This window comes from Neofelis nebulosa, chromosome 8, assembly GCF_028018385.1.
Source record: "Neofelis nebulosa isolate mNeoNeb1 chromosome 8, mNeoNeb1.pri, whole genome shotgun sequence".
NCBI classification, from domain to species: domain Eukaryota; kingdom Metazoa; phylum Chordata; class Mammalia; order Carnivora; family Felidae; genus Neofelis; species Neofelis nebulosa.
The window spans coordinates 9,813,178-9,828,636 of NC_080789.1; the positions used below are offsets into that span (position 1 = coordinate 9,813,178).

The 15,459-nt window shown below is 57.4% G+C and overlaps 1 protein-coding gene across 1 annotated transcript; it reads left to right on the plus strand.

Moving 5' to 3' along the window:
• Window positions 1–219: 219 nt before the first annotated feature.
• DNAL4 (dynein axonemal light chain 4) lies at window positions 220–12,046 on the plus strand. The gene is made up of 4 exons (XM_058741263.1): window positions 220–350; window positions 7,751–7,962; window positions 9,627–9,710; window positions 10,953–12,046. Exons 2-4 carry the CDS (start codon window positions 7,894–7,896, stop codon window positions 11,115–11,117), a joined length of 318 nt encoding a protein of 105 aa, XP_058597246.1. The 5' UTR covers window positions 220–350; window positions 7,751–7,893; the 3' UTR covers window positions 11,118–12,046.
• Window positions 12,047–15,459: the final 3,413 nt, after the last annotated feature.

Below are 15,459 nucleotides of genomic sequence, written 5' to 3' on the forward strand. Positions count from 1 at the left end.
TTTCAAATGGCTCAAAGAGGCGCCCGAAGTAACACCACTCTCCCCAGTTTGCTTCTCAAAGACGAGAACTTCCGTACCTCCCCGGCTCCTCAGGCCCACTTAAGACGACTATAACCGAAGCTCCGCCTCCCCAGCCCCTAGCCACGCCCCTTTCCGTACCAGCCTGACGTTGTAGGGGCCTTTAACGTTGATTGACACTTCTATTCACCAATAAAAAGTGAAATCCCTGTCAACGTCCGGCGAGGGGGCAGAACTTCCTTGTTGTTGCTAAGACACTCTTGTTTCGCTCCTTGACAACCCTGGCGGGGGTGCGCTAGCTGTGGCCCCGGCTCCGGCCCCCGCGGGAGCAGGTGAGGCCCTGGGGCGCGGCGGGCAGCCGGGCGGGGAGGGCCGGCCCGAAGCGGGGCCGCGAGGCGTCGCGGGACGGGTGGGGCCTCGCCCACCGCGGAGGCCCCACCTCGAGTCTCCTGCCTGCTGGTCCCCAGCCCCCGGTCCCCCCAACCCCCACCCCCTCACTTCGGGGGCCTGGGAAATGGGCCGTGACCGATTAGCTGTGGCGACTGTACGGGGCGGTCCTTCCCCCACACACCCGAAGCCCCGTCACGCTGCGCGGTCCCCCATCCTCCCTGACCCGACTCCCCCCAGGACCTTAATCTCCCCCCCACGTTTCGCGGAGCAGTTCCCCGCTCCCGCGGCTGGACCGGTGGTCGCCATCGCCTTGGCCCAGGACGCTTGATTTGGGCCGTTGGTGACGTGCTGGGACCCCAAGCTGGTCATTTCCTTCTCTGGGCCTCAGTTTCCCCGTCTGTAAATAGAAGTTGGTTGGAATAATCTCTAAGGCCTCTTCGACCCTGACGTTCTAGGATGTGCTTTTTGATCCAACCATGGGCTTCCCTGAGGATGTGCTACCCATGGGTGTAGTGAACAGAACTTGACAAACCTAATTTGAATTCCCAATCACAGGACCTTAGCAAGTTATCTAACCTCCTTGGACTCCAGTCTGAGTATATATAAAATCAGGATACATCGCCTTGGGGGGAATTCTGAGGATAAGGAATTGAGTATGAAGGGTCTGGTCCAGGGCGCCTGGGTGGCTCAGTCGGTTAAGCGTAGGACTCTTGATTCCAGCTCAGGTCATGATCTCACCGTTGGTGAGTTCGAGCCCCTCCTAGGGCTCGGCGCTGGATACCCCCAACCTGCTTGGGAGTCTCTTTCTCTCTGCCCCTCGCCCCTCCTCTCAAAATAAATAAACTGAATTGTTTGTTTGTTTCTTGAAGAGTCTGGTCCAATGTAGATTCCGCATTTGTGACTTCACTTCCTTTGTCTCTTCTCCACATTTTCCCCCTCTGAGAAGTGTCATCAGTTCCCTTATTATCAGCCGTCATTCCTTCATGAAATCCAGATCCCGTGCTCCGATCTTTTTCCTGGGCTTTCATGGTTCGGGATGCTTTGGAGTGGGGGTGAGGGTAGTGCGTGATATATTGCTGTGGTGGTTGGACTCAGTACCTTCCCTTCTGTGCCTGATGACGTGCGATTCGGTGATTACCTACTCCTGACGAGACGCTTTTCTTCGCCGCGTCTTACGAGCAACTTACACTCCGTAGTTCTAAAATCAGACCGGCCCGCTTCTTCACCATCCGTCTGTCCTACCCGACATGCCGTCTTTCTCAGTGGCATGGCCATCCTCCCTCACTCTGCCGTCCCATCCCACTCAGGCAGTTGTCAAGTTGCTTTGATGCTGCCTCCTTGAGGATCTCACATCTCCATTCCAGAAGCGGCCAGTTTGGTTCAGATCACCTGAGCCAGTGCCGTAACTTCCTAACTGGTGTCCCTACCTCCAGTCTCTTCTCTGTTTACCCAGCCCGTCAGAATAATTGCCTGAAAACAATGCAATGTCACCAACCCCGAGAGACTTCCAAAGCGTTTCTCTTTCCCCACTAAAAATGTCCACGCTTCTCAGGCCTAGGTTATAGGGCCTTTCTATGATTCCACAAACCCACCCCCAGCATTGTTTCCTAGCCTTTTTTTTCTCCCTTCTCCTGTGCCAAGTTCTGTCCCCAGCCAGATTGAACCATTGGACTTTCCCAGAAAATGCTTTGAGCTTTCTGCTTTGAAGTCACTGTGTTTGTTCATCTCTCTGCCCAGGACGGCTTCCTCACCTTGTCCGCTTGCCAGGATTCCCACTCAGAGGCTGCCCCTGCCACCAAGCGTTTCTTGCCATCCTCTCCCCTGCCCCTTCTAGAATTCTCCTCCTGCCTCTATCTCTGCATCTGCCTTGTGGCATGTTCTGCTTTCTGTCGTGAACCATAGTTCCTTGTGTATGTGGTGGTCTCTCAGATCATAAGCCCCTTGAAAGCAGAGACTGTCTCCTGCTTAAAGTGGAGTCATCGAAAAAGCCTAATCTTGAAGTCCTATATACTGAGGGAGTCCTAGCTCCTCCATTTACTAGCTGGGTAGAAAGTCACTTTCCTTTTCTCGGCCGTCGTGGCCATGAGAAGAGTAGGGATAATAGCACCTGTGTAGCAGAGTTACTGGGGACAGGGGGCAGTAAGTGGGGATGTAGAACACCCGTCCTGTTGCCTTGCTTCTGGTCAGTGCTCAATAAATCCGATCGAATGGATTTGATACTCAAATGGATTGATGCTTCTCAGGGAGCAAATGAAATCTAATTTAACGACAATAGAGATATCTGTCGGGCTTCTGCCATGTGTCAGACACTGGACTAGTGCCCTGGGGCATCTACAGGGGAAGAGAGAAGACCCTTCAGCCTCAGGTGACTGTCTGGACTCGCGACACAACTGCTCAGTCGTGGCTGGTTGTGACATGCCACCAGTAATTCGCAGCTGCGAATGGTTAAAAGAAAATAATAATAACCAATCAGCGCCAACTCCAAGTTATTTCTGGAATAATGTCCTTCTTCGTCCCTCACATTCAAATCTGTTCTCTTGAGCGGGAAGGAGAGGGGCGGCAAACTGCGTAGTCGGCTGTGTGTGGTGAGCATCTGTGCTCGCTTGGAGCTAATAGCTGTGATGGCCGTGACTTTTTGTTGTACTTTGTATCTTGAACAAAAGGTTTGGGATTTCATCCAAATTCGGGTATGTTGGTGGCGGCGGCGGGGGTGGGGGGGACCACGTGAGTCAATATTGTTTAGTATGTCGTGTTACACATAAAGAAAATGTCTTTATCTCCCCCACCTCTTCCTCCCTTCCTCCCTCCCCATGGTCTAAGGCACATCAGAAGTCTTCACTAGACCTCAGTAAAACGAGAAAAAACGAGGACAATGTTAAAAAACAACACTAACAGCAGCAACTTCCTGTGTGTGTGTGTGTGTGTGTGTGTGTGAGAGAGAGAGAGAGAGAGAGAGAGAGAGAGGAAAGTAACTGTCTTTTCTGAGGACCGTCCTTTATTCTGCAACCATCTCCTTCTAACTATTAAAACCTTCATTTATAGTAGATGATGTGTTTAATGTTCTCAGCGTAACTTGAAAACGCAATCCTGTGTTTGCTTCCCCCCTTTGAAACTGATCTGTGAAATCCGGGTCTCCCGTGTTGTCTCCTGACCTCACCCCCAGCATCTTGGATGAATGCCCTCACTCCCTTAGCCTCCTTTCTCCTCACCTTGCCAGCTTTGCTCTGTTTGCCAGAAGGCAGAGGGTCGACGTGGCAGGGAAGGGCGGGGCGTATGACCAGGGCACCCAGCGTGTCCCTCCAACGTGTCTGGAAGTAGGAGACGTGCCCGGGCAGGTGGCTGGACTGGCAGATGCCGAGAATTGAAACTACTTGTGTTTCTGTCTTTCTCCTACTTGCTTGTGACCGGGGAAGAGGCCTAGAAGGTAGAATCAGAAGGGTAGATATGGGTTTGGATCCTGGCTCTGTCCCTGCTGGCTCAGGACCCTTGGGCCAGCCCCCAAACCTCTCTGAGCCCCGGGTGCCTTATCTGAGGACTGGGAGTGGATGCTGCCCTCACAGGTTGTTACTGGATGAAAGGAGACAATGAATGAAAACCCGGTGTAACCCCCCCCCCCCCAACTACCACTGGCCCCAGCTGTGTTCCACAGACTTTCCTTGTGACTTTTGTCCGTCAGTGCTTACAGCGTGGCTTGCGGAGTGGGGACTCAGTAACTATTGGTTTGTCTGGCTGAACGTTTAGGTGTTTAGTGGGCTGGTATATGAAGAAAGACATCGCAGGTCCCCCTCTCACTGCACCGGTAACAAGAGCTGACGCTCATTGTGAGGTAGTCTGTTCTTCGTCCCAATTTCCAGACGAGATCAACGAAGGCTCCGAGAGAGAAACACTTGTCTGAGGCACGAGATGTGAATTCAGACCTGCCCGCGGAGCCTGCACCCACCAACCCCCATGCCCTGCTCTGAGTGTGCCCTCCCACCTTTCGGATCCTGGCGGTGGTGACCGGGGGTGCTCCGAGATGCACAAGCCAGGAGTGTTCCAGGCATTGAGTGGCTGCCCCCACCCCCACTCCAGGGCACTGGCAGACACTTTCGGCCTTAATTCCCAGAGTCCTTCATTTTCCCCCCACCCCTCTCACATCCGCTTAACCCTCCTAAGGATTCTTCCCAAGTGCTTCAGGAGCAAAACAATACACGGTGACTGAGGTCAGTGTCCGAAAGAATGAGGCACAGACAGCAGGACAAGGGGCGCTGGGTTTTTCAAGGTGGTGACAGAAAGAGCCCTGTCTTTTCCTCCCGTTCCCCGGGCGTAGCCTCGCAGTAGACAGGGGCGAGGCTGTGCCAAGCGTTCGGAGGCGTCCTTGGGCGAGGAGAACAAGGGACGGGAGACAGGGCGAGGCCGCCACTGGCTTTGTGCACCAGGACGTCCCTAGGACAGGTTGAGCTTTGGTGCCCAGCAGATTCAAGCACCCTGGCCGTGGGCACACTTACATTATTAAAGGGCCCTCTTTTAGGCCTGATGGGACTTCTTTCTGGCCTGGAGCTGTCAGACACACACTCATTCGCACGGGAGATTGATAAGGCTATTAAAACCTCTGGGTCTGCTATTTTTGGCAGCATTCTTCCAGGCGGGCTTTCAACCGTGGCCAAATGACTGTGGCTGTACTCTAATGAGACAGCATCATAAAAGATTCTCCTGCCTTTCTGTATTTGGAAGCACGTCATCTATAACTGTTCCTTTTTATCCTGCAAGTCTCGTCCCTTTTGGATCCCCAGAAGTACTGGCAGTGGTTAGGAAAAGGCATTCGCGACCGTGGTCCTTAGCGTGGTTGAATAATGTTGGAGACGTGCTGGCCGACGCCAGGGTGGCAGCGCGAGCAGCGCGATGAGAATAGTGCACAGAGCTTTGCGGTTTCCACGCCCTCACATACATACCGTTGGTGCTTGCAGTGGCTTTCTGAGAATAAGAAGACGGGTTCATCCCATTGCACAGAGGCGGAACCCAAGGCTCGGGTTAAATTACTTGTGCAGGGCTGCAAAGCACGGAGGGCACAAAATTCATTTTGGTTATAGAACGGGCCTTCAAGCCTAAATACCCCACCTCGCGGTTCCCCACGCCCTTCCCCCTCCAAAAAAAAAAAAAAAAAAAAACCTGTCCCGGTGGCTTTTTCCCCTTTGTTCCTGAAGAATGGACTTTGGTAATATCTCTGACCTCTGAGTCTGGTTCACCAGGGTTCCATATGCTGAAACAGAATCCCAGCAGCCCCAGCCCCCGCCCTCCCCAAGGGCAGGCAGGTACACCCTTGACTGAATTCCCTTCCAGGCCACGCCAGGCCAGCACTCTTGAGCCCCGAGGATGCACTGGATCGGATTGAAATATTTAATTCAGTATTTAGGTGGGAAATGCCTCAGCGCCTGCTTCAGCATTTGAAGCTGAGAATCTTGGGAGGTAAACACACCTTAAAGCCCGTATCCTTTGATCGTCACCTCTGTTGCACCTTGATAACGGGGAGGAGGCAGCAAGCAAGTGGCCTTTATGAAAGCCAGGACAGGATGGGATTGGAGATGGGCCTTGCCATTAACGAGCAGAGACAAAACGATTCCCTGGATTCTGTGAAATCAGAAACATTAGCAGAAAGTCCAGTGAGATCGTGCCTGGTCATTCACCAACTCCTCTGTAGAGACGAACCAGAACTGCTAATATCTGAGTGGTACAGGTGCCCAGAATTGACGAGCTCAGAGGAACCGTCTGTCCACCGGGAAACCAGAAAATACCAGTGCCGCGGGATGGTGGAGTCGGCGGCAGGCTTCCAGCCTCGTTCGAGGGAGCCCACCAAATGGGGTGGCGCCGAGGGCTTCTGAAGCACCAGAGAGACGGAGACGGTTGAGAGCACAGCCCGGAAAAAGCACGCGGAAGGCTCGGTGCTCGGCCACACGCGGGTCGAGTCCACATGAGAACGGTCGTCACCGACCGGTCAGACGTCAAACGTGCATTTCGCAGCTGGGATCACACGGCCCGCGCTGGTGGTGGCACACCGGGCGCCTACCTTGTGTCGGTGCCACGAGAAGGAGAGAGAGGGGCCCACGCGGGAGACCGCGCCCAGAGTCAAACCCCAGGTCTGCCGCTCACCGGCTGAGACCTCAGGCCAGTGGAGGAGCAGCTTTACGCCTCCTTGGGTGCAGGCCCTAACTCGCAGGGGCGTTGTAGCAGTGGGGCGCTAGGGACAGGAAACCTGACAGACGTCACCTGTCACGACTGCCCATTAGTTGCTACGCTAGGCGTTTTCGGGCTTCGGCGGCCGTGCCGTGAAAACAAACCAGTTTGGAAACGTCGGGAACGCTGGCGTAACATTATTTGCTTGTAGGTGTCCAATGTGGATGGTTAAGCAGGGTTCGCGGCACGGTGGGTTGTAGGCACTTGTGTGAGTCCTTCTTCCGAGAGAAAAAGTCCCTTGAATTACAGGCTAAATTGAATTGGAGAATAAGGGGAAACAACCAGGATTTCCAGCAGTGCTCACAGACATTAGGACCCAGCTCCTCTCTTTAGGAAAAGTCCCATCTGTTTTTACATAGCTAGATTTGGAAAGAAAAAAAATCCAAACATATGTATTAGGCTTTATAACTTTCCATTCATATCCACACACAGTCTCTCGTGTATGTGGCCATGTGCTGGGCACTGGGTTAGCTTCACGTACCTTCTCATCTGAGTCTCGTAACAGCCCCACGAGATAGATGTGGCTGCCCCCAGGTTCCTGGTGAGGACCCTGAGGCCCAAGGCCACACTGCTGGGGAACAGTAGAACCAGGAGGCCCAGGCCTTACAGCTTCTGGACCAGGCAGGCCTGAGGGGGAGGGGGCAGGAAGTGCTGGGAGCCGGGCAAGCCGAGGAGGACACGGACCATCACTGTTCCCATTCCTTCCGCAGATCAGGGACCCGTGGAAGAGGCTCCGGCTTGCACATAAGCCCGGGATTGTTGATCCTGACCCGACATTTCCCTTTCCAGCTACGTGTCCTGGGGAGTAAGGACCGTGTACATACGTGTGCATGCAGAGAAGCTGCGTGCGTTAATTGCAAGCTGCAGGCTCCACCCTCGGCCTGGCCCGCACTCGGTATTTGTCTTGATAATGACAGTGTGGGCTTGTAGCCGCATACCAGTGTGTTCTTAAGCACCGGGTCCCAGCATCTCGCGTTGACTCATCCTCCCGTCTGCAGACTTGCTGGCCATTTGGAAAAGGATGCGGAGGAGTTAAGACGGGGAGGTGTCAAGTTGTCAGTGAGACATTTCTAATTTGTGATGTATGGTTTGAAAGCCAACTCTTTCTCCTGGTTTTTCCTGTTTTCCACAGCACCCCTTGAGGAAAGACATTTTCTGCTCCCACCCAGTTGGCAGGGCCTGCTTCCTGAATCTCCAGGGTGTGGTCTTCACTGCCAGTGCCAGCACCTCCCGAGAGCCCACTCTCTCCCTCCGGGGGGTCACGGTGGAAGGATCATGGGAGAAACAGAAGGGAAGAAAGATGAGGCTGATTATAAGCGACTGCAGACCTTCCCTCTGGTCAGGGTAAGCCCCGGGGCAGGGAGGCAGGGCGGCCAGCAGGGCCCACACCGCCTCGAAGCGAGGCAGAGAGCTCGTTCCCTGCAGGACAGCAGGAGGAGGAAGTTAAGGGCTCTCCTGGCTCAGGTCTGGAGGTCTGAGAGTCGACAGTGCTCCATTCCTTCGTTCCTTCATTCACTCGACAAGTACTTACTTAGGTCACCTACTGTACGTTGGGCTCTCTTCTAGGCACTGTGGGTACAGTAGCGAGCAAGACAGGCAAAGGCCTGGGCCACAGGAAGAAAAGTTTTAAGGAGCGTAATTCCGGTAAATAGTGCTATCAAGAGAGAAAGCAGGTGTCAGGGGCTAGAGAGTAGGGGTTAGCCTCTGGACAGAGTTCTCTGGTCAGAGACTTGAATGAAGTTAGGGAGACAGCCTTGCAAAGGTCTGGGAAGCACGTGCCAAGCAGGGGAAACGGCGAGCCCCGAACGCCCGCGGTGGGAGTGAGCTCGGCATTTTGGAGGAACAGAAGGAAGGCCGACGAGTGCCGAGGCGGGTGGGGGGACGTGCCAGAGTGACAGCAGGCCAGATCTCACAGGTGGGCCAGGCGCTGTGACAGTCATGGTGAAGAGTGTGGACGCTCTCCTGGGCCCGAAGGGAGCAGCGGATGTTTTAAGCCGAGGAGTGATGGGACGCGTTTGATGTTTTCGAAGGATCGCTCCAGCTGTTGTAAGGAGAATGGATTTTTAGGGGACCGGAGTGGAAGTGGGGAGACCCGTGAGGACACTACTGCAGAGGCCCAGGGAGACGAGGGGGCGGCTAGGCCCAGGTCACGGAGTGGAAGTGGACACGTTCAGACTCAGGACGCATCTTGGAGGTTGAAAGGCCGTAGAACTCACTGGCGCATTGGGTGCCAGGTGTGAGGACAGGAAAGTCAAGGATAACTCCCAGGACTTTTTTTTTTTTTTTCCCCTGAACTCAGGAGAGAAAATGGTGTCAATTACCAAGAAAAGGAAGGAGGAGGAAGTGTAGGTTTGTGGGGAAAGTCCAGTTATCCTTTAGATGCCTAAGTCAGCTTGTCAAGTAGAGATTTGGCCATAGGAGTCCGGAGCCCCCCCCAAAAAAGGTTAGAGCTGGGAGCGAAAATGTAAGAACCCTCACGTAGAAGATACACGACGCCACGGAACAGGGTGGGACCTCCTGGAGAGGAGCTTGCTGGCGAAGAGACAGGGTAGGGACGGAGCCCAGGGCCCTCCCGCAATCAGGAGGAGGAGGGGGATCCGGCCAAGTGGATGAGAGAGAGCGGTCAGAGTTAGGAAGAACCCGGAGCTGTCTCTCCAGGCCCTTCCGGCTGAGATCCAGCTGTGCTCTGGGGCCGATGTAAACTGTTTCCGCAACCGGCATCCTCTCCTACCCGGGCCAGCCTTCTCCCCGTGTCTGTTGGCTGGAGCGTGATGCCGGAAGCTTCGTGCCCTTGCAGAGGGGCCCGGGCGTTAAAGCCCACTCGGCTTCGCCAGATTCCATGCCCTCTGTCCCAGCTGCACGCCCCGAGTCAGGAGATGGGCTTGCCCAGGGCCGTGCCAGGGCAGCTACCCAATGTCCATGCCTTAAGCTTGGGACGGCGAAGCCAGCCCAGAAGGCCAGCTCGTGGGCTAAGCCTCTCTCTGTTTGTCTCCCTGCCCTGTCTCTAGCATTCGGACATGCCAGAGGAGATGCGAGTAGAGACCATGGAGCTATGTGTCACGGCCTGTGAGAAATTCTCCAACAACAATGAGGTACAGGCGGCCCCTTGTGCCTTCGGTGACCCCCGTGGGTGAATCAAGTGGCCCCGGTCCCCACAGCCAGCTCCAGAGAGTCCTACTGGGGCCTGGCTAGCGCCTTCCTTGGAAGCATTCGAAGCCCGAGGAAAGCCAGCGAGGGAAGAGGCCGGTGCTGTCTCTGGGGCACTGATCTGATGGTGGTCATGCCCAGCCCTAGAGGGCTCTTCAGGTGCCCCTGCCTGTGTTCCCTATCTCCGGGGGTCTGCTGGATGGGGCACCTCTCCCCCTTGGCTCTGTCCCAGGGGAGAACAGAGGCCCAGGCATTCATTCACGTACCCGTCCATCCATCCATCCAAAAAAAGATGTTAAACGCCATCCCTTGGGCCAGTCACTGTTCTGGGTGCTGGGGATATGGCCAACAGGCAGTGACGCAGGAATGCCATTCATCAGCCTGGTGATGAGTGAGAAAGAAGTCAGCATCACGACAGCCCAGCCAGTGGGGAGGCAGACCCAGGCCCAAGTTGAAATGCTGTCTCCAGCCCTTCCGAGCTCTTTAACCCCGGATAAGCCATTTCTCATCTCTGAGCCCCAGTCTCCTAGTCTGTAACGGGGAGTGAGATGCTGCCTCCCCACCGGGGGGCCGCGAGAACGTGTGTACTGAGATGACGCGGGCCAAGCGCCTGGCACGGACTCCCCCTCAGAGGCTGGGTCCTCTGCCCCTCCCTAGGCCTCTTCTCAGAAGAAGCTTCCTGAAAGAGCCAGCACAGGAAGGAGTGGGGGCTGTTGCCGTAACTGAGGGAAGCAGTCCAACTCCCCTTCCAGAAGTTCCCCGGACCCATTAGGGAAAAGCCTTTCTGTTCCCTGGAGACAAACTTGACACCTCCTCGCAGTGATGAGGACCGCACACGGTGTGCGGAGTGCTGTCACGCGTTACCGCGCTTGGTCCCGACCGCATAGTCCCGACCACAGCCTCGCGGCGCCAACCCGGACACGGGCACTGAACGGCGGAACCTGGACGCCGACCCAGGGCTCCCTCTTCAGACCAGGGCCTGCTCGACCAGCCTCGCCAGTGTCTTCTTGACTGGTGGGGTAGGGTCTGCTCTTCCGTCCCTGTGTCCCAGCCCCTGGCAGGAGGCAGAAGAGTGGGGTGCAGGCTCTTCTCCCGCCAAGACTTCGGCTTCCCGGGGGGAGGCGGGGGTTGGCTCGTGCCCCACCCCCCAAGCCTTTCCCATCTGATGAGCGTCCCCTTTGTTCCAGAGCGCCGCCAAGATGATCAAAGAGACGATGGACAAGAAGTTCGGCTCCTCCTGGCACGTGGTCATCGGCGAGGGCTTTGGGTTTGAGATCACACACGAGGTGAAGAACCTCCTATACCTGTACTTCGGGGGGACCCTGGCTGTGTGTGTCTGGAAGTGCTCCTGACACCGTCCCCCCCCACCCCTGCCCCCGTCCCCTGCAGGGATGGGGAGCGGCCCCAGGCAGGCCCTCGCTTTGCAAAGGAGAGCCTGGGGTCTTTCCTTTTGCCCTTTGATGACAGTTTCCCGAGCCGCGCCCAGCGGGTGAACGCGTGGACACCTTTCCCCAGGCCCCCAGCGCGCGAAGGGGAGAGCAGGCCGCGGTCTGGACGCAGGGGAGGGGTGGGAGGTGTGACAGGGTAGGAGGGTGGGGAGGTGGGAGTTTTCGCACAAGGACACGCCAGCCCCACCTCTCTTGGGGGCCGCTCTCCCCTCGCCTCCCGGGAGTCCCCGCCGCCCCCCCCGCCGCCCCGCACTGCGGCCGGCCTGCACTGTCCTTGTCTTCATCGGTCATACGCACGTGGCCCCAGGAGGAGCCTGTCCTCTCGAGGGACACTGGCAGCTTTCTCCCCTCGTCCTCTGGAGAAGAGGTGACCCTCCAGAAGCCCCTTCCCCAGCCCGACCCCAGGCTGAACAAACCTCTGCTTCTCGTTGGACCGCTAGCTCCGTCGTCCCCGGCTTTGGCGTGAGGACCGACAGCCTTTCCCCACGTGCTGTCCTCCCTCCCCAGCCGCCAGGCCGCGAACTTTTGTACCGCCTCCACCTGTGCACTTGGGCTCCCGTGGCAGAGGGCGTGGGTGTCACTGAGCCTCCGGCGAGGCTCCTGGGCCAGGAGTGCGCTCACCACGAGGCCTGTTTCGGCAGGGAAACCTGGCCTGCCAGTTACTTCTCATCAGGGACCGCATGCTGATTTGTACTTCGATCTCTGCTGGCTTTTCTATATTCTTTTTTGAGCGTGGGGAGAAGGGTTTTAGTAGAAGGGTGAATCCTATTTTACACAGCGGTCTTATTTATATAAATGTCTTCGTTTTTACAATTAAAGTGACCAAAAATGGACCTTGATCTACGGTCTCTTGAGGTTAGGGGAAGATGGGCTGGGTATCCTCGGGCTGCGGTGGGTCCCGGGAGCCCAGAGAGACTTCTGGCTGAATAGCGAGGCTCCTGGGAACCTGGGCCCAGACACAGCCCCTGCTCGCCCAGGCCCCGCCGCTCACCGTTCCCACCGTTCCGTCCCGGGTGGGGGCTGAGTGCGGTCGCTGGGGCCACACGGACGCTGACTGAGACGCCCTCGATGGCCAGACCGAGCTGCCGTAAAGCCGTCAGTCTCGCATAACGTGGTTTCAGTTCAAAGGTGTTTATTCAACAGCTGGTGGATGCCAGGGCCCAGGGGCAGGGTCCCGGAGATGGAAAAGCCACAGAGCCTGCCCTCAGTGAGCCCACAGTCTCCTGTGGAGGAACACTTGAACCCAGTCGTTACAAGCAGATGTGAAAGATAGGACAGGGCACCCCAGGAGGAGAAGGGGCGCCTCCGGTCCCAGCCCAGGGAGTGAGGTGGGCTTCTGGCCAACGAGGCCCGAAAGCTGACTCTTGAGGGAGAGGGGGCTTTACTGGGGGAGGGGCTGCTCCAGACCGAGGGGTGACGGGAGTAGAGACACGGAGGCAAAAGTGATTTGAGGATGGGGGGGCACATTGTGGGACCACGAAGCCCCTTCGGCTCAGGGGCCGGCCCCTCAATTCCAGTCTCAGACCCTAAAACACTGGCCCCAGGGAGAGCAGGCCCCTCTTCCCTGCAGCCTCTGTTCCCCACCCCACGGGGCCTCCTGGGTTGGCCCACGCGGGACACTGGGGCCCCGGGAGTCTCGGCCCCTGGCCCAGCCACGCCCTTCCGAGGCTGAGTCCAGTCGTGACTAGATCTGTCAACAGACGTGCGGGACATCGTGGCTTCAGGCAGCCAAGGTTTGCTCACACAGACCAGGGCGGCTGGGCAGAGAGACTAGTGGTCGCTCGTGGACCTAAGTGCTGGCTGAGTTGGTGCCTCGCGGGGTCCCAGGCTGACGACAGGCAGACCTGAACTAGAAGTCGAGGTCCCCACTCCGAGGCTGGAGAGATTGGGGGCACACAGGAGTGACGGGAGAGGGGGCGCCGAGGCCTGGAATAGCCACGGTTTGCTAACCGCCCGCTTTGCGTCTGTTCTCTCCGTGAATCCACACCCGCGGGTGCCAGCAAGTGAGGCTTGGCGCAGCCTGCGGCCGAGGTGGTGGGGGTGGCACTTGGGCGTGTGGGCTCCGAGGCCCACGGATCTGGCTCGGGCCCAGCCCTGCTCTTCCTAAGCTCTCTGTGCCTCAGTGGCTTTGTCTGCAGAATGGGGATAAAAAGCACCAGCCTCCCGAGGGGGTCGGGAGTCTCAGGCCCGCATCCGGGGCAGGTGACGCCCCGGTGCCGTGCACTCTTGCTGTCTGGATGTGCACCCTTGCCTGTGCTGCTGCTCCCACCTGACCCCCAGCCCCTCGGGACGGAGTGGAAATTCAGCAAGATCCCGCTGGTAGGGCCCCCTCCCCCCACCTCCCCGTCCTGCTGCCACAGAGGGCGTGGTCACTGTTGGGCCGGGTCAGGTGACCGGGCACCGTGGCACCTGTTTCCCAGGGATTTCTTCCTTCTGCTCCCCGAGGTCGGGGCCAGCCACGGTCACCCCGACCTCCCTCACGGGGGCCTCCCTGCTCGGGGCCAGGGGTTCGACAAGCCTGCGCTGACAGGTGCCGAAGAGGAGAGGGACACAATGATGAAGAAGGTGCTACAGTGAATGGCAGTGAATGGCTACAGGTCTGTCGAGGGAGACAGACCCAGGAACAGAAAAGCAGGATGCGTTTGAGTCACCTGCTAGGAGGAGACCGGCGGGGTTCGGGGAAATGCGGGGTTCGGGAAAGGGAGCAACTCACTGCCCAGGGCCCTGGGGGAAAGCCTCACAGAGGAGGTGGCATTGAGCTAGGCCTCGGCTTTTTCCAGGGGTGGAGGCAGGGGGAAGGGGCCGTCGATTGTGGGAGCAGCACGTGCAGATCCCCGGTGGCCCGAGAACGCTGCCGAGATGCTCGGGGAGGTGGAGGCCTTGGCCTGGAGTTGGACCAAAGGGCAAGATAGGGGCACGGGGGAAGGGAGCAAGCTGAAGGCGAGGGCTTTGCGGGGGCCACGGAGGAAGAGAACGCTGTCTGTTGAGCGTGTCCCACTTGGCAAGCATTGGGCTCCCTCCCTTATGACCACGATGTCCTGTATCCTGAGCAGACCTCCCAGGCGGTAAGTCACTGTCCCCACTTACAAATCAGGAATCTGAGGTTGGGAGGATGAGGGCCTTTGCCCAGGGTCCAGCTGGGAAGGGACTGGCCAGAACCTGAGCCTCGGCCTCGGGCCTCTGCTCTCCGCGCACATCTCTGCACAAGCTCTGTTCACAGGCCTTCTGGTTGCCTCCCACCGGCCTCGGGTGTCCACCTTGCCCTCTGCTCGGACCACAGCAGCCCCGGGCATTTCCTTGGAGGCGGGACCCACAGCACCTGCGGGCCGTCTCTCCACTGCCCTCCGTGTTCGGTGGCTCACCACCGCCTCGGTCCCTTCTGCCCGGCTGGCCATAGTCGGGGTGGGGGCAGTTGGCAGCCTCGTTTAGAGGCCGAGTCATAGGCCCCAACCCCCAGGGCTCCGTCCCTCTGCCTACGAGAGCAGTGAGTGGCCAGCGGATCAGACGGAATGAAACATTGCCCCCTTGCCCCAACACGGCCTGCGCAGACTCGAGGGGAGGTCGGGGACGGGGGGGGGCATGGGGCGCTGGGGCAGTCAGTGTGAGAACTTGGTAATGGGGCTCATGTGACGGAGGCAGTGGGCGAACTGCCAGGGGGCAGGCTGTGTGGCCTGTGGAGAAATCTGGTGGATACTTAATGTCATCTTAGACCTGATGCAGAGAAGCTCCAGGATCCCGCTTAACCTACTTCCTGCCTCTCTGGAGAACAGGCAAGCAGGAGGGTGTCCCCTTAGGCTGTGGGGTCCCAGCCCACACCAGCGACTGAGCTGTGAAGCAGGGCCTTTAGCTCCTTAAAGACAAAAGCGGGCAGCATCTGATTCTGTCCTTTAGACCCTCCCCCAGTTCGGGGAGGAGAATTGTTAAAGTTTAGCCACAAGCCACCACCCTGTTCTATTTTCCTTTTGTTCTTCTCATCTCATATTTAAAGCAACCACCTCCCACTGCCAGCTGCTGTCTTCGATCCTTAGAAAGGCCCGGCAGGGGGGTGGGGAGTGGAAAGAGAGCGCGCCCAGGAGGCAAAAGTTCTGAATTAGTATTAATAATATTCCCGCACCACCAAGCGTTCTGGCACTCCACTGAGCATTTTCCAAACTCTGGCTCACGTAATTCTCACATCCACCCTGTGAGGAGATACTGTCCAATATCCCCCTCTCTTCAGATGGGGCATCGAGGCACAGAGAGCTGA

Bases quoted from the DNA above. Each gene is read 5' to 3' on its own strand.
- DNAL4 (XM_058741263.1), top strand. From the start codon at position 7,894: ATGGGAGAAACAGAAGGGAAGAAAGATGAGGCTGATTATAAGCGACTG. The intron at 7,963-9,626 runs GTAAGCCCCGGG...CCCTGTCTCTAG, and splicing joins AGACCTTCCCTCTGGTCAGG to CATTCGGACATGCCAGAGGA. The intron at 9,711-10,952 runs GTACAGGCGGCC...CCTTTGTTCCAG, and splicing joins AATTCTCCAACAACAATGAG to AGCGCCGCCAAGATGATCAA.